We start from the raw sequence: 22,888 nt of genomic DNA on the forward strand, positions 1-22,888 counted from the left end.
ATAGACGGGGAACCCGAATTCGAAGTAAAAAGTATCCTGGACTCCAAAATGGTTAAGTCAAGACTTTTTTATTTAATCGACTGGAAAGGTTACGGACCACAAGAAAGGTCATGGGAACCTAGTGACCACGTTCATGCACCTAGGTTGGTGAGAAGATTCCACCGGAATTTCCCTGACAAACCAAGGCCAAGGGGAGGAACGACTCTAGGAGGGGCCTTGGGGGGGAGTGCTGTCATGATGCCTGCCCCCGGGCATCCAGACCAAGTCCATCAACCCAGTAAGCAGGCGTCATGTCATCTGGAGCAAGCCCAGCAACCCCTGTTAGGGGCCATCTGGGTACAGTCCTGGCACCTGTGGCACCAGGCTCATATGGGACATCAGTCCTGGCGCCATAGGCGCCAAGCTCATATGTTTAAACTTACCTGATGCAGACCATGCTGCAAGGAATCCAAGCCCTTGTGAGGCTTGGAAGGGACTACTTTTCCTAGGGAACTATTTTGTTACTTGGGTGTGGTTGTGGGGGAATACGTGGTTATGGAGGGATACTACCTGGGACTACTTTGGAGGCTATTTAAACCACACCCGAAGAGCAGCACATGCTTCGCGTTATTCTGCATCCTGCAGCGTGACGCTCACCGTGCCTGCAGTCAGCATCCAGCATCCTGCCACGCCCGCTTCCAGTCCAGAGTGCCTAGAAAGGAGGAGAAAGAAGAAGAAAGGTTAGAACAAGAACATTACTGGATTTCTTACCTGATTTCGGATTCAACTCCTCTTTGAACCAGAAAAAGACTTCATTTTAAACGCGTTGCTTCGCCAGCAGCAGCGCCGCTCCATACTTACCGTTCCTCGCAGCACCACCATGGTCTGGCGCTGTCTCCATCACTTGGTTACCGCATTCCAAAACCTAAGGGGGAACAAGGAAAAAACGACAAGGTGAGCCAAGGGAACAAACAAGGACAATCTCTTTCCATCATATATTTACCTGACTTTACCGCCGGAGGTATCAATCACCAGAATGCCAAATCCTCTTTCGCCGCACCTGCATGAAAAGAGAAAGCAGCAAGTTTATCCTTGGCAACTTTTACTGGACAGTGTTGGATAACACAGACTCTTACCTGATCGCTTTCAGCTGCCACAAGACGATCTTCTTTTGGATCTAAGCTGCAACAGAAAACAAAGGAATTGGACAGAGTGATTACTCAGACATTGTGAACTCTTTAGAACTCTTCCAATATCTTCAAGCCAGTGAGGTAACTGGCCATCAACGCGCCCCTGCATTCCTCGCAGGATGGAGAGCTCATCATTCAAATCTATAAGGTGAACTTTGTGAAAGGGAATATCGGGATGATAAGTGGAAACGCAGTGAGGTGCTAATACTCGAATACACGGGTGGCTAATTCCCTTTCCCCGTCTTTAGGAGACTAATTCCATGGGTCAAGCAGACGAAGCTAGGTGGGCCAATCCAGTCAGTCATCTCTGCACTACGCATCACACTGGTGGAGACCGTGGGAGTCCAGTTCCGTCCGACACCCCTGTGGGAGCCAGGTGAGCGTAACACAGATAAGGGATCCAGTGTCAGGGAAGATGCCCTTGAGAAAGGGGAAATACTTTTTGTTGATGGTTCAAGGACTGAGCAGGGTACGGGCAAAAGACATACTGGTGTGGCAGTTGTGAGCCTCATAGTTGGAGAGTACGAGTTTGTGATTAAAAAGAGATTGCCCACACGTTACTCTGCACAGGCTGCAGAACTAATAGCTCTCATAGAAGCAATGGAAATTAGCAAAGGGTGCCTCATCACCATTTATTCTGACTCATGTTGCCTCTACAGTGCATACATGTTTGTTAAGATGGTCGCAGGAGAGGGTTAAAAAGATCTGATGGAACACACCAGCAGCATGCAGCACTACTCTCTAAGAAAATTAAAGCATTAGCGTTCCCGACAATAGCAGCCACCGTGAAGTGTGCAGCGCATACTAACAAGGCAGACCCAATTGCTTATGGTAACGATGCAGCGGATAGAGCAGCGAAGGGAGCAGCATACCTAAAATTAACAAATCGCCAGTATACCCTGAATTAATATTACAGCATGTGCTGGTACTAGTTCCGTACACAGCAGTGCCCATGACTCAAATTATCATATTGCAGGGACAAGCTCCACAACAAGAAAAGTATTTGTGGAACAAAAGACGGTGCTATGTATCCCCTATAGATTAAATTTGGAGACAGAATAATACAGAGAAAGCAGTAATACTCCTGGAATTGCCTACAGTTGCCTCAGAGCTATTGCACTATCCAACATATGCTTCAAAGCAGTATATTGCAGCAGACATGCATGAGGACTGGTTTGTTCCCAATGTCCAGGAACATGCAGATAACTTTGTTGCAAACTGTACCACATGCCACTTGTAAACTACAGGCCACATCTTTTCAACATTGAATAGAACATTGCCCCTCACCTTGGTGCCCTTTTAGGAGCTCCACATTGATTTTGTAAACACGTTTAACGGGTGCAGTAATTACTAGGGGGGCACTGAAATTCGGCTTTGAGTAAGTATTCGGCTGAATTCTGGCTGAAAATTAGGAATTCGGCTTCGGCCGAATACATAATGGAATTCTTACTCGAAGCTGAAGTTACACCCCTAATTTCTGGTGTTTTGGTGTATAATGTTTGTGTTCCCCTGTTCGACTGACATGCTATGACTTTTTGACATTATTTGTAACTTTGTTTTGATCTCCGAGGTTTGGTACCAGCGTGTTCTGGTGTAGTCATGCTAACAACAGTGCTGCTATATTCTGGAGTGTGCTAGTGCATGTTGGTGTGCTGCTACATTTAGCATATGCTAGCATGTGGTGTTTATGTGTTGAACCATGATTGACTTGTGGCACACTTAAAGCAAACATCTCTAGGTTTCTTGTATGTTCCGTGCATGTCCTGCAAACACATGTGTGTTTGTTGGCCTGTATATGCACAGTCGTCACTCATGGGTATGCCCTCCTCTGCAAAGCCCTGGTACAAATCCTTCCAAAGCTACAAATCCAAATGCAACCTGTTCCCAAAAAACCTGCCTGCAGAGTTTCCTGTGTATTTGATTGGCATTGCCAACGACACCTGCGGAATGCATGGGTGTGTTCCCTCGTGTGTGTCAGTGCACCGCGTTTTGCACTCCCTGCCCAGTTTAAGAATTACCCAAGGAGGGGGAGGCAGCCCCGCACACACCGATCCAGCTGTCGGTGAGACTACACTGGCTTGAGCGGGCACTGAGCAGGCAAGCAGGTGACCAGGACTGGTGAGAGGATCCAGGGGTTCAAGGAATGTTTCATTTCTTGCCTCTTTCAGGCTGAGCTGGGGAAGTGGTTCACAGGCTGGTGGTGGTCCCAGGGACTGTGCTCAGGAGGTGCTGCTGCTGAGTCCAACGTTGCCTGGGGACAGGGCACTGCGGGTTCATGGACAATGGTTGATTGCCCCACGGCCTGAGATTATGGATTATTAACCTTCTGGGAATTCCATCGCCGGTGAGAAGCTGTGGCCCGGCTGGACAGGTGAGTGTAACCCGCTCCCAGTGTAACCTGCTAGCTTTCCCAACTGGAGTGAAGCTAAGGAGAGTAGGGGGTCAGAGAGAGGACACCCTCCCAGTTACTCCGCTCTCACACACATTCTGCAGACTTTCCTGAAGGTGTGCACAGGGTTCTTTCCATTTCTCTTTGGGTTTCTGAATGCATGGTAAATTGGGGAGCCTGCACCCTGCCCCCATTATTCATTTAACCCATGGGACTGGTTATACTTTAACCCCCATACACTCACCCCAGTACAAACATTGCATCCAAGGCGCACCTGAGAGGCTTTGGCACCCCACAGGTCCAAAAACCTTCCACATTAGTTGCCATTGGCCACAGGGCAGACATTACTGGGGTCCAGTTTAAAGTTGTGTTTGTTCAAGATTCAGTATCCAGGAACCAGTTAATTGCCCTTAGCAGCTTTTAAAGATTTGCATGGCCTTTTGTTGCCCACCTGCAGCAGTAATTGAAATGCTAATTGATCCTTATTAAGTACTTAACGCTCATACCCAAGAGCGTGTCACTTATAATTGGATATCAAAAGAAATGAAGTAAGAATGCAGGGCTCATCCCCAGAGATCCAGTGCTTGGACAGCAAGGCGCATTAGGCTTGAAATCCTTCTATAGCTGTTGCGCTCCATGTGAATACCGGGTCCATTAGCAGTGCCCTAATACTAGGAAAGTTTGGCATGGGATGAAACTGCTTCATTATATCAACATGTTACCATACATTTTGGACTAATTCCGTTTTGCACGGAGAGCAGTTGTACTGTTTCAGTATTTTCTCTTTTTGCTGCTGGGCATTCATGAGTTGGTTTCTATCTGAAAATTCCCACGCATGTATGATACCCTTTATATTATGGGGGCGTCACATAAAGATCTAAGCACCACCCAGAGACCATTTCAGTGCATCGTTGGACAAAGATAAGGGGGTGTGAGGAGCAGAAACGCAATTGCTGTGTCAAGTTGGTTAGGGGCCAGAAGTTACTTCAAAGCACTACATGGGAAATTGAGAGATGTTGGTAGTTTAGGGAGGAGCAGAACTCACTTTCTGGGGTAACAGTCTGTCTATAATCAGCATCTGCTTTTTTCATGCCATCCTTAAAGGCCTTCATGTGCAGGAACATAAAATAAAGTGAAAATTGAGTAAGCGTCTATTTTCCGTGGTAATGTGTGTTGGGCATGGCAGACGATAACATCTGTTTGTGTACATTCAGAAGAGGATTTATTCACGCCAGGCTTTGCCTCCGGCGAGTACAACCTAAACTAATTCCCATTGATCCGGATACATTTAAGATTGTTTTTTAAATTTCACAAGGGTACTGAACTTTGAACTCCTCTCAAGTCGTTTAGTAAGCATTACTTCAGCAGAGATGAAGGATCGCTTGATGACAGCAGTCTTTTTCCTTCAAGGAGGCTTGCAGTGGCAACACTAGAGTTGAGGTTACATGAGGAAAAAAAGAGAAAATGCCTTTTTCTGGCATTCAGTGAGGCAGAGGGCACTGGCAATTTCAATCCACAGCCTACGCATCAGGTACCGCTTGAATTGGAATATTTTCTTGAGCTTGCATGTCTGGTTGCGCATCTGGGTCTGCCATCATCTGCAAACTTTCATCCAGACAAAGGTCCCTGTGCAAACAGAAAGGAACAATACCAATTAATGCCAGCTCACCTGGATAGAAGGTCACCCCTTTCCCCACACCCGTGACTTATGTCAGTGCTTGCCCTAGCTTCTACATTCCCTTTCAAACATGGGTCTTTGATGTCATAATATGCAACTTTTATTGCACTCCTAATTAAGAGTGCAGGCGATATGTGTTGTGTTTCACACGGAGCACCCCCAACGCCCTCAAACTAAGGTGTGAGAAAAGTACCATTTGATGTCCAACTAAGGGGGGCTTACTGATAGCCAACAAATGAATCTGTTTCCCTATTTAAACTGCACACTTGGAATAACACTGTGAAATTTCACACAGTAAGATTGTAGCAGTACCAGACTTTTAATGAACCCAGAAAAAAAGTAATTACATGTTTTTCGTCAGAAAAAACAATATTATTTTAATAGAACATTTCACAATCTTTAAAATACATAAGACACAGCATCAGAACAGACTCATGGCTGCACAAGCTTAGTCACAGTATGATCTATTTATAAGCAGCACTATGCATGTCCTCCACTGAAGTCCTGTTACAACAAGCATTGGCAAAGCCAACAGTTTTAGCTTATTATGCATATCTTGACATTTTTCCAGTAGTAATCTACTATTCGGTCACTATTCAACCTCGGCCGAATACTTAGGTCAACTATTTGGCATTCGGCTGAATAGTAAAATTACTATTCAGTACACCCCTAGTAATTACCATTATTTCATTGTTGTTGTGTGCCCATTCTCTTGTTGGCTCGAATCAGGACCCTGTGCCCATTTCAATGCCAAATCAGCAGCTACATTTTCGTGTGCAAGGTATTTCCTGGCTGGGGAATATCTGATGTCCTGAAATTGGAATCACTTCTTTAATGAACTCTTCAAACAAATGAACTCCCTATTAGGCATAAAGCAAAAACTGTGCTCAGTTTACCACTAGCAAGCCAACATGATTTTTTAGCACCTGAACTGTTTATTTAAATGTCTGTTAAAATGTGTCATTCTTTGAGTAAGAATTGGCTGTATTGCCTTCCAATTGCTTTGTTTTGCCTCAGGAATCAGCCAAGAAAACACCATAATTTAACCCCTTACGAGATTGTGAATGGCAGGAGGCTACACACACCACTCACACCTACACACACATAGCCTCCAGTGCTCACAAAACAGCTGACATATTAGCGGATGATTTCAGGGAAATCCTAGGGACCTAACCATATGTATTAAATGTATATCTCAACAGATTGCATAATGTCCAGAAAAGCCAGCTGCATCGAAGATCGAAGCCCCAGCATCTCTGCAACAACCATAGCTCTTCCCAGGTGACTGTGTGTTTGTGTGAGCATTTGTCAGAAAGTAGAATGAAAGAAGATTCCATGGACCCTACAAGGTCATCTACGCTACACCCACTGCTGTCAGGGTTATAGAACACACGCCCTGGATCCACCTCATGGACGTTCGAAAGGACACCAGCACAGGCCCCGCTCCCCAGGAGCAGGACAAAGAAGAGAGGAACACATCAAAGATTGGTTCTTCAAATATATTGGCTTTCTGGGGCCTGGGTCCAAAATACCTTTAGCTATCGCTCCGCAAATACCTCCCCTCTCAAGCTCTTCGCTCCTCTACCTCTTACTCCCTCAGGATCAGTCGTTTTTCAAAGAAACAAACTGGGGATAGATCTCTGTCTTCGGCTGGGGCCTCCCTCTGGAACAGCCTCCCTGCAACTCTAACACTTGAGGAGAACCATCTCTGGTTCCAGAAGCACCTCAAGACCTTCCTCTTTGCTCCTGCCTTCGCTCCCCTCTCCCCTGCTGATCTGTTCTCTCTTGGCACTGTGCACATGGCCACACTCTGTCCTCCGGACCCAGGTATCTGCTCACCCTGCCACCCTCCTGCACTGCCTTTGGGCCACCCCTTGCACTGGGGTCTGTATCTGTACCCATACAGTCCCCTCTTTTTCTTCCTGCACTTCTCAGACCTACCCTGTCTGCTGCCTTAAACCCAGCACTTGCCACTTGCTGGCTGTACTACCACTGTTTGTTGCCTTTACTATTGATTTATTATTATTTATCTTTTTCTCCTTTGCTCCGCACTTTCCACTTCTCCCCCTTCCATGCACCTTTCCCCTCCCTCTCTCCCATGCGCGTGCACGTTCTCAATGTCACTCGGCCTATCGTTTGTTTTGTTCTCCCCTTTTACCCTCCCTTGCCTTGTCTCGCTCTGAAACACTTATGAGTGCGATAGAAATAAAATATCAATATCCATATCAATGTTATTGACATTTTTAAAATGAGTGCATCATTTTGGATGGGTAGAGGCTAACCCTTCTTCACAGCACCCAAGAGCAGCGACTAGGATCAGAAATCAGTGTATAGGTTGTTTGTTTTTATCTCTTTTTCTATCATTGCTTATGTTGCAGTTTATGTGGGTGGGAGTTGGAAAAGGAGAGCATAATGGACTAAAGTAATACCTGTGTTAACAAATGGTAGTGTGTCAATGCCCAGAAGCAGAAGGTATACTATAGATAACGAGGCTGTTACAACGTTTACAGATGTACATTACCCTGAAGAGGTTCTTCTAGACAGTGTTGCATATCTGCACCACTCCGATGCAGATAACCTATGGCATAATCACATGCAGGATGTACGAAGAGAGAAGTCAAAAGATTCCTGTTACATCTGTTTTCTGATTGATACCACATGCAACTGGCACTCTTAGACTGTTTATTCCCAAGGGAATACCACCTCTAATAGCACAATGTGTAGAGCACCTGGCCCTTTATAGGGTATGAGGACTGTTTCAAGGACATATAGTTCAAGCAACCATGCTAGACACCAGTGAATGTTCTGAGAATACTAGGCAGAAGTGGATGAGGTCCGGCATACAACCTCAACTACGGGTGGAAGGTGCCATTTTTCATGACAATAGATGGGACAAGGGGGTGATGAGCTACAAAGCAGATGACTAATGCGGTTCTCTGAGGAAATATTGGTACATATCAATGAGATGTGTTATGACATGTAGAGTCGATATGTTCAAAAACGAACATGGCTCAAGCAATGTGAACAACCCCATAAAGTAGAGATACTTACACAATTCTCTTTGTGTTTCAGAGGCAATGCCAGAGTGCCTGTTGGCACCAGTCAGAAATGAAACAGGACACTTTATATTCCTGCCCTTAATGGAGGAACTGCTGCACCTGATATATTTTTTGGAACTGTGGGAGCTTTGCAAATCTTCAACCTATGTCGTATTGAAGAGGGATGTGCTCCCTGTCAACTTTGGACCCCCCTGTTCTTATTGTGCCAGTTGCCCATCTTACCATAATAAATGTGCCACCCCCAGTTACACCTGTGCCCTCTTCCTACCAGCGTGTCCGCTGATCAATTGAACTCTGTCGCTATAAACATTCCAACTATTTCTCACAGGATTCCACCTATAAACTTAAGGCCATCCCTAACCAGTACAGGCTGTTTAGCAAGACTGAAACATCTGCTCGTTCTAGGAATCCAGACCGCAGCCAATTTAAAATGGCTGAAAATCATGAGATGGCAGCTCATCCATACTGCGGATGACATGGAGTATGGCCTGAATGTGGTCAAAGAAGAATTAAGGGCCATTTGTTTAATGACAATTCAAAATCGTTATATCATGGACCTGATCACCACCAAGGAGGGCAGTTTCTGGGCAATTATAGGGAGCTCTTGATGCACATACAATCTGCTAAATGATTTAGACAATGGGCCCCTTGCACATGCCATTGGGACCATACACAACCTCTTTACTGCAATGGAGAAAGAAGATGGGGTGGTGGGGCAGTATTGGCTCAATTTGTTTTTTTCATGGGTTCCTTCTATTAGGGCCTATCCATAAAAGTGCTAGTTCTCAATATTTTCTTGTTGCTTGTCATATTTTGCTCCTGACAGATGGTCCTAAAATGCTGTGTGAAGACGCTGCCGAAAGTAGCGACCATGATGGCAAGATTGAGCATAAAATGGTTAGGATATCAAACCCAATAGGTCCTCCAGGTACACGTTCATATCCTCCACCCTTTTGGAGAATTACAATGAGCATTGGATTGATTGCTCTGGAGATGGGGTTGTGTACCTGAGAAGAATATGCTCAAAGTGGACAGAGGATGGGCTATGTTTGTGGGGTATGGGTTCCCAAGGATGATTTTGTCAGGGAAAGGGAAGCAATCAGATTAGTTAATTAATTAACTAAAGGGGGAAATGTTAGGATGCAGGTGCAATGTCCCAACCATGGAAAGTGATTATGACTGCGTAAATTCTACTAGCAAAGAGAGTTGGTCATTTAGTGTCAGTATTTTGCCATTTGGTTTGGCGGTACTGCACATTTGTTATTTGTAGTTAGCATTAATATTCTTTAGAGAGCAGCAAACAGTGAAAGCAGTAGTGGAAATATTATATTTAGAGGTTAAACACTGAATGTTTAAGAGATTTGTAGCTAGTATTAGGGAATTATATTGTGCTTTGGTTGTATTTATAAGAACTAAGAATATGTCATTTATTTGATAGTTATGAAAGGTTTTGGAAGCTGGGCAAAGTGGGGCTAAAGTGCCTCATAGTATAAACATGCTGTAGGGTAAATGTTAGATTTAGTAACATAAGGACTGTCAGCCACGAGAGCAAGAGTTCTGCCACTTGGATTAAGCCTCGTTAGAAGTTTACTCTTCTGTTAGTTAAAGTATTGGGCTGCAGCTTGGAGCTTCTCTTTTGTTCGTTTATTTAGAAGTTATTCCTCCTTCCACCAGTGAGTGTGCAGGCAGGCAACTTCCCTGAAGGCAGGGGGAAGCACCGCACAGATAGTTTTGAATGGTCTAAGGTGGAGCAGTCCACAGGAGCTGAAAACGGAATGCAGCAAATTAGTTGTGTTCTTCATGATTAGATTAGTGGAATATCTGTGATGGACAGATCTTATGAGAACAAAGCCCAGTGCCAGACATTGTAAAGATGGTGAACTCGGGAGTGGTTATACAACTGCCATTGAGAAGCTGCAGATTCATTGGAACTGCACAAGCCAAGCTAAATAGAGCAAATACAATTGAGAAATGAATCCCCAAGAGCAGTGCCTCGGCTGCATACTTTATTAAGCCACCTGATTCTCAAGAGAGATAGGGGAGGAAGCATACTACGAAGGCAACATGTTTCAAGATGGGATTTGCAAGAGGTGTTGTCAAAGGGTACAGGTGTAAATCCAAAAGAGCCATTCAGGGTTGTCAAAGTGCCTGGTCTCATGAGAATGCCATTGTATTGCCATGAGGGGTTGACTTCTCCATTCATAGTCATTCCCTAATTGCGTCTTGTCGGAGGTATGTACATCACAAGTTGGCTGAAGTTGTCTTAATCAATCACACCACACATTTTCTGCTGACTGTGAAATTAGGTAATTTGTAGAGGGTTGTATTTAGATAAGCATCAATGTTTAATTGACTAATGGGATTGTAAAATATAGGTGATGTTCTGATTTTAGTATAGGGGTTATTCAATAGGAAATATGGAATTAATGTTTGCAGCTATAAAACCTGTAACTTGGAAAAGGCATATCGCAAGTGAGTTATTCATTTTTAGTTCTACAGAGCTGACTGACCCTCTCGGATGTATTTGCATGGAATACAACTTTTCTTGCAAAACGTGTCCCCCTTATTGACCATTTGCATGGTTTTATCAACAGTATTTTTTTTACTTCTGTATATGCCTGCCATGAATTTCATGTTGGTGCACAACTAAAGATCCAAGGGGAGCATGTGGGGTCTGAAAAATACAAAACTAAAAACCTGGTTTCAATAAATGACCACTCTATGCAATCCTGGATGAATGACTGGCTGCCACACATGGGATTATGTGGAAGTGATACTGATAAATGTGCACAAGACAAATCCTCACATATATAGTGTACTGAACTACAGTGAACTACAAGACAATACAAATATGAATAATTTATCATTTATAATGTGCAGACCACAGGCTGAAATATCTGTTAACATGTTCATTGCTCTGAACCTTATGATTCAAGTTTCTCTCCTATGTCAAAAGTGAAATAGATTATGTACTATATTGCTTGGTGAGCAAGAAGGTTTGACTGGTGTATTTCCTTTTACTTATAAGCAGCTTGCAAGGACATTTGCTTTTAATTTCCCCTGAACTCTGGGCAACGGCTATGGGGTATCCATGTACTAACCAGTTTATGAATGAGATGGTAGGAGGCCACACTGGCTTTGGGCGAGGGAGATTCTTGCCTATGTGGGGTAAAATATAGCTCCTGAATGTCAGAAATAAAAAGACCAGGCCAGGCCAGTATTTAGGAGTGAAGCTGACTGATGCTACCCATTGGAAAAAGCAGGCCAGCCCCAAAACACTTCTGTTTCTGACTTAAGTCCTAGGATATGAACAGAAATGGGCCTCTTTCAACTTTACCAAAATGAACAGGCGCTCGGGTGAAGGAAAGTGTGCCTGAAGACTTAAAATTGCTAGATGTGCCCAATGCATCGCAAAAGACATGTGCGGCTGAAAATGCTGTTTTCATACAATATGAAAAGTAGCAATTTTACTTAAAGTGACAGATAGCAGCATGTTACATTGACTTCAACACAACATAATACTATGATCCAGAAATCTAAAGTGAAGCCAAGCACGTTGTATTTGTCACAAATAAAAACACTTACTTTTCAACATTGAAATGACATAATTTAAAAGGAGAGGCCTGCTTGTGGTAGAAGTGAGCACTAGTTTTGTATGTTAACTATGGCCTATGCGTGGACAATACAGAAGGGATACTCATGTCATTTCAACTGTAATATTAAAGAAACACATTACACATGGACAGATTTAAAAACTGCAGCAATCTACATGGGATGAAAATAAGTAGTGGTGAAATTAGAAGCTAAAAAGGAGAACCAATGCATTTGCAATCCAGAAGTAAAGTGAAGGACAGATTACATTCATCAGCAGGGAAGAGACCTGGTTTCATCATATAAAAGGACAGCATGGACAAAGAAAAACCTATTTTGTTTAATGTAGATTTGAAGACTGATCCCTGATGTAACTATGTAACTATGTCTGTGGGATAGAGTGAACTCATTTCTGTTAATATTATATAAAGTAAAGACTGGATTTATGAACATCAGGCTAAATGTCATCTGAAATGCAACATGTGAAACACACAGTACCAATAGAAAATGTTATTCCTTTAGGCTCATGAAGGTAACTGTCTGCTGTTGTTTTCCTCCACTGAGCTGTTGGGTATCTGGAATTGTGACCGTGACCTTTGGAGGCTGGGTTCACCAAGGCCACTGGCCAGTAAGTGCAAGAAAATAGAAAGAAATACAAAGCTAGAGATTGAATTTGTGGGGGATTATTGATAACAAAGCCAACAGACACGACCTTTGAGGTCAGGTTCCCCATAAAAAGTGCAAATAGTTCTGAACAAAGACACTTTGAAATCTGAACTCCAGGCTTTTTGGAGCCGGGACTAACAAGATTACACAGTAATAATGCACTAGAAGTTGACATACTTACGTAAATAACTATTAAATATCCTGATGGCAGATTTCGGCATTGTATGCTCCATTTGAAAGTTAACCACTTCAGCCAGAACTCACACTACAGTCTCAATAGTTTAGAAACTACAATATCCATGAATACTAAAATGAGTGGCAGATGCATTGTCAGCAATGAGCTATCGCTCTGTGTATGCACGACGCCATGGCACATCCACGGGATGACGTGGACATTATTAATCATGCTGGTGGGCCTGGCGTCGCTGCTCCTATGGAAACGCCTGTGTTCCATCACATGTAGAAGCGCTGTTACCCCCAGCGAGGAATACCAGTATTGTGGCAGTACCATAACACATCCAGTAGGTCTATAGACACTCACTACATCACAGCTTTATAGAACACCCAGCAATCCGCGGCATGAGTTTAATTGGTTTGTCCATTCTCCCGTTAGGTTTCTACGCTACTTCTACATTGTGTACATCATCTTACGTATACCTTTGAATTTATCAAGCAGCCACTACTGTGTATTAAGGTAATCCAGCACACAATCCTCTTGCTCCGCAACAGTTATTTTCGATCTCTATGACCTGCTACACTATTTTGCCAAGGCATCTTAGGTACTCTTTCTGTACATTGAACCCAAAATAAGTACCAGAGACTCGGCCACATGGCTGTATGGATCAATAGCTTGATCCAGGAACCAATAAGTACATGATGATTGTATCTTCACAAATGTAACCTCCATTATACATTGGGTAAAGTTGAATGTCTCAAACATCCAGAGTGTTATAGCTAATAGATAGAATGATGGTATGTTCAATTCCACTAGGCAATGAGTACCAATGAATACTAGGCAGTCTACTGCAACAACACATTAAAGAGTGAAGATAATTGTAATCACTTGATATTCTGTATTGAAGAGTTATGTTCTATCAAGACAACAAGGTGTTTTTATTTATGATTTATTCACTGTAAATACTCTGTGATAAGACAATGGGCCTCATTACGACCCTGGCAGTCCGGGAACTACGGTACCGGTAATGCTACAGGTACCGTAGTTCCCAGACCGCCATAGTACGAGGTGTGCTTGCGGGTGCCCGTCAACTTCTCGGATGCACCGGCACCGTTATGAACAGTGCCGGTGCATCCGAGGTCCCGACTCCATTGAGCACCTATGAGGCTCAAATGGGAATGGGCATATACTGGCTCCGGCACCCGTGCAATGGGAATTACCGGGTATGCGTTGCTTCGCCAGCAGCAGCGCCGCTCCATACTTACCGTTCCTCGCAGCACCACCATGGTCTGGCGCTGTCTCCATCACTTGGTTAACTTTTATTGCACTCCTAATTAAGAGTGCAGGCGATATGTGTTGTGTTTCACACGGAGCACCCCCAACGCCCTCAAACTAAGGTGTGAGAAAAGTACCATTTGATGTCCAACTAAGGGGGGCTTACAGATAGCCAACAAATGAATCTGTTTCCCTATTTAAACTGCACACTTGGAATAACACTGTGAAATTTCACACAGTAAGATTGTAGCAGTACCAGACTTTTAATGAACCCAGAAAAAAAGTAATTACATGTTTTTCGTCAGAAAAAACAATATTATTTTAATAGAACATTTCACAATCTTTAAAATACATAAGACACAGCATCAGAACAGACTCATGGCTGCACAAGCTTAGTCACAGCTATGATCTATTTATAAGCAGCACTATGCATGTCCTCCACTGAAGTCCTGTTACAACAAGCATTGGCAAAGCCAACAGTTTTAGCTTATTATGCATATCTTGACATTTTTCCAGTAGTAATCTACTATTCGGTCACTATTCAACCTCGGCCGAATACTTAGGTCAACTATTTGGCATTCGGCTGAATAGTAAAATTACTATTCAGTACACCCCTAGTAATTACCATTATTTCATTGTTGTTGTGTGCCCATTCTCTTGTTGGCTCGAATCAGGACCCTGTGCCCATTTCAATGCCAAATCAGCAGCTACATTTTCGTGTGCAAGGTATTTCCTGGCTGGGGAATATCTGATGTCCTGAAATTGGAATCACTTCTTTAATGAACTCTTCAAACAAATGAACTCCCTATTAGGCATAAAGCAAAAACTGTGCTCAGTTTACCGCTAGCAAGCCAACATGATTTTTTAGCACCTGAACTGTTTATTTAAATGTCTGTTAAAATGTGTCATTCTTTGAGTAAGAATTGGCTGTATTGCCTTCCAATTGCTTTGTTTTGCCTCAGGAATCAGCCAAGAAAACACCATAATTTAACCCCTTACGAGATTGTGAATGGCAGGAGGCTACACACACCACTCACACCTACACACACATAGCCTCCAGTGCTCACAAAACAGCTGACATATTAGCGGATGAGTTTCAGGGAAATCCTAGGGACCTAACCATATGTATTAAATGTATATCTCAACAGATTGCATAATGTCCAGAAAAGCCAGCTGCATCGAAGATCGAAGCCCCAGCATCTCTGCAACAACCATAGCTCTTCCCAGGTGACTGTGTGTTTGTGTGAGCATTTGTCAGAAAGTAGAATGAAAGAAGATTCCATGGACCCTACAAGGTCATCTACGCTACACCCACTGCTGTCAGGGTTATAGAACACACGCCCTGGATCCACCTCATGGACGTTCGAAAGGACACCAGCACAGGCCCCGCTCCCCAGGAGCAGGACAAAGAAGAGAGGAACACATCAAAGATTGGTTCTTCAAATATATTGGCTTTCTGGGGCCTGGGTCCAAAATACCTTTAGCTATCGCTCCGCAAATACCTCCCCTCTCAAGCTCTTCGCTCCTCTACCTCTTACTCCCTCAGGATCAGTCGTTTTTCAAAGAAACAAACTGGGGATAGATCTCTGTCTTCGGCTGGGGCCTCCCTCTGGAACAGCCTCCCTGCAACTCTAACACTTGAGGAGAACCATCTCTGGTTCCAGAAGCACCTCAAGACCTTCCTCTTTGCTCCTGCCTTCGCTCCCCTCTCCCCTGCTGATCTGTTCTCTCTTGGCACTGTGCACATGGCCACACTCTGTCCTCCGGACCCAGGTATCTGCTCACCCTGCCACCCTCCTGCACTGCCTTTGGGCCACCCCTTGCACTGGGGTCTGTATCTGTACCCATACAGTCCCCTCTTTTTCTTCCTGCACTTCTCAGACCTACCCTGTCTGCTGCCTTAAACCCAGCACTTGCCACTTGCTGGCTGTACTACCACTGTTTGTTGCCTTTACTATTGATTTATTATTATTTATCTTTTTCTCCTTTGCTCCGCACTTTCCACTTCTCCCCCTTCCATGCACCTTTCCCCTCCCTCTCTCCCATGCGCGTGCACGTTCTCAATGTCACTCGGCCTATCGTTTGTTTTGTTCTCCCCTTTTACCCTCCCTTGCCTTGTCTCGCTCTGAAACACTTATGAGTGCGATAGAAATAAAATATCAATATCCATATCAATGTTATTGACATTTTTAAAATGAGTGCATCATTTTGGATGGGTAGAGGCTAACCCTTCTTCACAGCACACAAGAGCAGCGACTAGGATCAGAAATCAGTGTATAGGTTGTTTGTTTTTATCTCTTTTTCTATCATTGCTTATGTTGCAGTTTATGTGGGTGGGAGTTGGAAAAGGAGAGCATAATGGACTAAAGTAATACCTGTGTTAACAAATGGTAGTGTGTCAATGCCCAGAAGCAGAAGGTATACTATAGATAACGAGGCTGTTACAACGTTTACAGATGTACATTACCCTGAAGAGGTTCTTCTAGACAGTGTTGCATATCTGCACCACTCCGATGCAGATAACCTATGGCATAATCACATGCAGGATGTACGAAGAGAGAAGTCAAAAGATTCCTGTTACATCTGTTTTCTGATTGATACCACATGCAACTGGCACTCTTAGACTGTTTATTCCCAAGGGAATACACCTCTAATAGCACAATGTGTAGAGCACCTGGCCCTTTATAGGGTATGAGGACTGTTTCAAGGACATATAGTTCAAGCAACCATGCTAGACACCAGTGAATGTTCTGAGAATACTAGGCAGAAGTGGATGAGGTCCGGCATACAACCTCAACTACGGGTGGAAGGTGCCATTTTTCATGACAATAGATGGGACAAGGGGGTGATGAGCTACAAAGCAGATGACTAATGCGGTTCTCTGAGGAAATATTGGTACATATCAATGAGATGTGTTATGACATGTAGAGTCGATATGTTCAAAAACGAACATGGCTCAAGCAATGTGAACAACCCCATAAAGTAGAGATACTTACACAATTCTCTTTGTGTTTCAGAGGCAATGCCAGAGTGCCTGTTGGCACCAGTCAGAAATGAAACAGGACACTTTATATTCCTGCCCTTAATGGAGGAACTGCTGCACCTGATATATTTTTTGGAACTGTGGGAGCTTTGCAAATCTTCAACCTATGTCGTATTGAAGAGGGATGTGCTCCCTGTCAACTTTGGACCCCCCTGTTCTTATTGTGCCAGTTGCCCATCTTACCATAATAAATGTGCCACCCCCAGTTACACCTGTGCCCTTTTCCTACCAGCGTGTCCGCTGATCAATTGAACTCTGTCGCTATAAACATTCCAACTATTTCTCACAGGATTCCACCTATAAACTTAAGGCCATCCCTGACCAGTACAGGCTGTTTAGCAAGACTGAAACATCTGCTCGTTCTAGGAATCCAGACCGCAGCCAATTTAAAATGGCTGAAAATCATGAGATGGCAGCTCATCCATATTGCGGATGACATGGAGTATGGCCTGAATGTGGTCAAAGAAGAATTAAGGGCCATTTGTTTAATGACAATTCAAAATCGTTATATCATGGACCTGATCACCACCAAGGAGGGCAGTTTCTGGGCAATTATAGGGAGCTCTTGATGCACATACAATCTGCTAAATGATTTAGACAATGGGCCCCTTGCACATGCCATTGGGACCATACACAACCTCTTTACTGCAATGGAGAAAGAAGATGGGGTGGTGGGACAGTATTGGCTCAATTTGTTTTTTTCATGGGTTCCTTCTATTAGGGCCTATCCATAAAAGTGCTAGTTCTCAATATTTTCTTGTTGCTTGTCATATTTTGCTCCTGACAGATGGTCCTAAAATGCTGTGTGAAGACGCTGCCGAAAGTAGCGACCATGATGGCAAGATTGAGCATAAAATGGTTAGGATATCAAACCCAATAGGTCCTCCAGGTACACGTTCATATCCTCCACCCTTTTGGAGAATTACAATGAGCATTGGATTGATTGCTCTGGAGATGGGGTTGTGTACCTGAGAAGAATATGCTCAAAGTGGACAGAGGATGGGCTATGTTTGTGGGGTATGGGTTCCCAAGGATGATTTTGTCAGGGAAAGGGAAGCAATCAGATTAGTTAATTAATTAACTAAAGGGGGAAATGTTAGGATGCAGGTGCAATGTCCCAACCATGGAAAGTGATTATGACTGCGTAAATTCTACTAGCAAAGAGAGTTGGTCATTTAGTGTCAGTATTTTGCCATTTGGTTTGGCGGTTCTGCACATTTGTTATTTGTAGTTAGCATTAATATTCTTTAGAGAGCAGCAAACAGTGAAAGCAGTAGTGGAAATATTATATTTAGAGGTTAAACACTGAATGTTTAAGAGATTTGTAGCTAGTATTAGGGAATTATATTGTGCTTTGGTTGTATTTATAAGAACTAAGAATATGTCATTTATTTGATAGTTATGAAAGGTTTTGGAAGCTGGGCAAAGTGGGGCTAAAGTGCCTCATAGTATAAACATGCTGTAGGGTAAATGTTAGATTTAGTAACATAAGGACTGTCAGCCACGAGAGCAAGAGTTCTGCCACTTGGATTAAGCCTCGTTAGAAGTTTACTCTTCTGTTAGTTAAAGTATTGGGCTGCAGCTTGGAGCTTCTCTTTTGTTCGTTTATTTAGAAGTTATTCCTCCTTCCACCAGTGAGTGTGCAGGCAGGCAACTTCCCTGAAGGCAGGGGGAAGCACCGCACAGATAGTTTTGAATGGTCTAAGGTGGAGCAGTCCACAGGAGCTGAAAACGGAATGCAGCAAATTAGTTGTGTTCTTCATGATTAGATTAGTGGAATATCTGTGATGGACAGATCTTATGAGAACAAAGCCCAGTGCCAGACATTGTAAAGATGGTGAACTCGGGAGTGGTTATACAACTGCCATTGAGAAGCTGCAGATTCATTGGAACTGCACAAGCCAAGCTAAATAGAGCAAATACAATTGAGAAATGAATCCCCAAGAGCAGTGCCTCGGCTGCATACTTTATTAAGCCACCTGATTCTCAAGAGAGATAGGGGAGGAAGCATACTACGAAGGCAACATGTTTCAAGATGGGATTTGCAAGAGGTGTTGTCAAAGGGTACAGGTGTAAATCCAAAAGAGCCATTCAGGGTTGTCAAAGTGCCTGGTCTCATGAGAATGCCATTGTATTGCCATGAGGGGTTGACTTCTCCATTCATAGTCATTCCCTAATTGCGTCTTGTCGGAGGTATGTACATCACAAGTTGGCTGAAGTTGTCTTAATCAATCACACCACACATTTTCTGCTGACTGTGAAATTAGGTAATTTGTAGAGGGTTGTATTTAGATAAGCATCAATGTTTAATTGACTAATGGGATTGTAAAATATAGGTGATGTTCTGATTTTAGTATAGGGGTTATTCAATAGGAAATATGGAATTAATGTTTGCAGCTATAAAACCTGTAACTTGGAAAAGGCATATCGCAAGTGAGTTATTCATTTTTAGTTCTACAGAGCTGACTGACCCTCTCGGATGTATTTGCATGGAATACAACTTTTCTTGCAAAACGTGTCCCCCTTATTGACCATTTGCATGGTTTTATCAACAGTATTTTTTTTACTTCTGTATATGCCTGCCATGAATTTCATGTTGGTGCACAACTAAAGATCCAAGGGGAGCATGTGGGGTCTGAAAAATACAAAACTAAAAACCTGGTTTCAATAAATGACCACTCTATGCAATCCTGGATGAATGACTGGCTGCCACACATGGGATTATGTGGAAGTGATACTGATAAATGTGCACAAGACAAATCCTCACATATATAGTGTACTGAACTACAGTGAACTACAAGACAATACAAATATGAATAATTTATCATTTATAATGTGCAGACCACAGGCTGAAATATCTGTTAACATGTTCATTGCTCTGAACCTTATGATTTAAGTTTCTCTCCTATGTCAAAAGTGAAATAGATTATGTACTATATTGCTTGGTGAGCAAGAAGGTTTGACTGGTGTATTTCCTTTTACTTATAAGCAGCTTGCAAGGACATTTGCTTTTAATTTCCCCTGAACTCTGGGCAACGGCTATGGGGTATCCATGTACTAACCAGTTTATGAATGAGATGGTGGGAGGCCACACTGGCTTTGGGCGAGGGAGATTCTTGCCTATGTGGGGTAAAATATAGCTCCTGAATGTCAGAAATAAAAAGACCAGGCCAGGCCAGTATTTAGGAGTGAAGCTGACTGATGCTACCCATTGGAAAAAGCAGGCCAGCCCCAAAACACTTCTGTTTCTGACTTAAGTCCTAGGATATGAACAGAAATGGGCCTCTTTCAACTTTACCAAAATGAACAGGCGCTCGGGTGAAGGAAAGTGTGCCTGAAGACTTAAAATTGCTAGATGTGCCCAATGCATCGCAAAAGACATGTGCGGCTGAAAATGCTGTTTTCATACAATATGAAAAGTAGCAATTTTACTTAAAGTGACAGATAGCAGCATGTTACATTGACTTCAACACAACATAATACTATGATCCAGAAATCTAAAGTGAAGCCAAGCACGTTGTATTTGTCACAAATAAAAACACTTACTTTTCAACATTGAAATGACATAATTTAAAAGGAGAGGCCTGCTTGTGGTAGAAGTGAGCACTAGTTTTGTATGTTAACTATGGCCTATGCGTGGACAATACAGAAGGGATACTCATGTCATTTCAACTGTAATATTAAAGAAACACATTACACATGGACAGATTTAAAAACTGCAGCAATCTACATGGGATGAAAATAAGTAGTGGTGAAATTAGAAGCTAAAAAGGAGAACCAATGCATTTGCAATCCAGAAGTAAAGTGAAGGACAGATTACATTCATCAGCAGGGAAGAGACCTGGTTTCATCATATAAAAGGACAGCATGGACAAAGAAAAACCTATTTTGTTTAATGTAGATTTGAAGACTGATCCCTGATGTAACTATGTAACTATGTCTGTGGGATAGAGTGAACTCATTTCTGTTAATATTATATAAAGTAAAGACTGGATTTATGAACATCAGGCTAAATGTCATCTGAAATGCAACATGTGAAACACACAGTACCAATAGAAAATGTTATTCCTTTAGGCTCATGAAGGTAACTGTCTGCTGTTGTTTTCCTCCACTGAGCTGTTGGGTATCTGGAATTGTGACCGTGACCTTTGGAGGCTGGGTTCACCAAGGCCACTGGCCAGTAAGTGCAAGAAAATAGAAAGAAATACAAAGCTAGAGATTGAATTTGTGGGGGATTATTGATAACAAAGCCAACAGACACGACCTTTGAGGTCAGGTTCCCCATAAAAAGTGCAAATAGTTCTGAACAAAGACACTTTGAAATCTGAACTCCAGGCTTTTTGGAGCCGGGACTAACAAGATTACACAGTAATAATGCACTAGAAGTTGACATACTTACGTAAATAACTATTAAATATCCTGATGGCAGATTTCGGCATTGTATGCTCCATTTGAAAGTTAACCACTTCAGCCAGAACTCACACTACAGTCTCAATAGTTTAGAAACTACAATATCCATGAATACTAAAATGAGTGGCAGATGCATTGTCAGCAATGAGCTATCGCTCTGTGTATGCACGACGCCATGGCACATCCACGGGATGACGTGGACATTATTAATCATGCTGGTGGGCCTGGCGTCGCTGCTCCTATGGAAACGCCTGTGTTCCATCACATGTAGAAGCGCTGTTACCCCCAGCGAGGAATACCAGTATTGTGGCAGTACCATAACACATCCAGTAGGTCTATAGACACTCACTACATCACAGCTTTATAGAACACCCAGCAATCCGCGGCATGAGTTTAATTGGTTTGTCCATTCTCCCGTTAGGTTTCTACGCTACTTCTACATTGTGTACATCATCTTACGTATACCTTTGAATTTATCAAGCAGCCACTACTGTGTATTAAGGTAATCCAGCACACAATCCTCTTGCTCCGCAACAGTTATTTTCGATCTCTATGACCTGCTACACTATTTTGCCAAGGCATCTTAGGTACTCTTTCTGTACATTGAACCCAAAATAAGTACCAGAGACTCGGCCACATGGCTGCATGGATCAATAGCTTGATCCAGGAACCAATAAGTACATGATGATTGTATCTTCACAAATGTAACCTCCATTATACATTGGGTAAAGTTGAATGTCTCAAACATCCAGAGTGTTATAGCTAATAGATAGAATGATGGTATGTTCAATTCCACTAGGCAATGAGTACCAATGAATACTAGGCAGTCTACTGCAACAACACATTAAAGAGTGAAGATAATTGTAATCACTTGATATTCTGTATTGAAGAGTTATGTTCTATCAAGACAACAAGGTGTCTTTATTTATGATTTATTCACTGTAAATACTCTGTGATAAGACAATGGGCCTCATTACGACCCTGGCAGTCCGGGAACTACGGTACCGGTAATGCTACAGGTACCGTAGTTCCCAGACCGCCATAGTACGAGGTGTGCTCGCGGGTGCCCGTCAACTTCTCGGATGCACCGGCACCGTTATGAACAGTGCCGGTGCATCCGAGGTCCCGACTCCATTGAGCACCTATGAGGCTCAAATGGGAATGGGAATATACTGGCTCCGGCACCCGTGCAATGGGAATTACCGGGTATGCCGAGGTCGGGATGACCCGGTAATTCCCCTTTCGCAGGTGCCAGAGCCAGATGCGAGTTTGGGGTTAGCCTTGCCGATTACACTGGCAAGGCTACCTCCAACCTCGTAATGCACCCCTGAGTGTCTCTAAAAGACTGTATTTATTATTTTTTTCCAGAGCCCACCCTCAAGAAGGACCTTGAGTCCAAAATGCACCGGCCAGGGCTTCTATAAATAATCAAT

At 43.1% G+C, this 22,888-nt stretch overlaps 1 protein-coding gene across 3 annotated transcripts in view; it reads right to left on the minus strand.

Moving 5' to 3' along the window:
• Positions 1 to 4,757: 4,757 nt before the first annotated feature.
• The window catches only part of LOC138451524 (uncharacterized), an 852,161-nt gene continuing 834,030 nt past the window's right edge, over positions 4,758 to 22,888 (minus strand). For all 3 annotated transcript variants that reach the window (XM_069604916.1, XM_069604915.1, XM_069604917.1), the window contains one exon: positions 4,758 to 5,184. In XM_069604916.1, the coding sequence (XP_069461017.1) occupies positions 5,079 to 5,184 (106 nt within the window). In that variant the 3' untranslated portion in view covers positions 4,758 to 5,078. The remainder of the gene's footprint in view (positions 5,185 to 22,888) is intronic.

The sequence above is a fragment of the Ambystoma mexicanum genome, chromosome 1p, assembly GCF_040938575.1.
Source record: "Ambystoma mexicanum isolate Mex_15411 chromosome 1p, UKY_AmexF1_1, whole genome shotgun sequence".
Lineage (NCBI taxonomy): Eukaryota > Metazoa > Chordata > Amphibia > Caudata > Ambystomatidae > Ambystoma > Ambystoma mexicanum.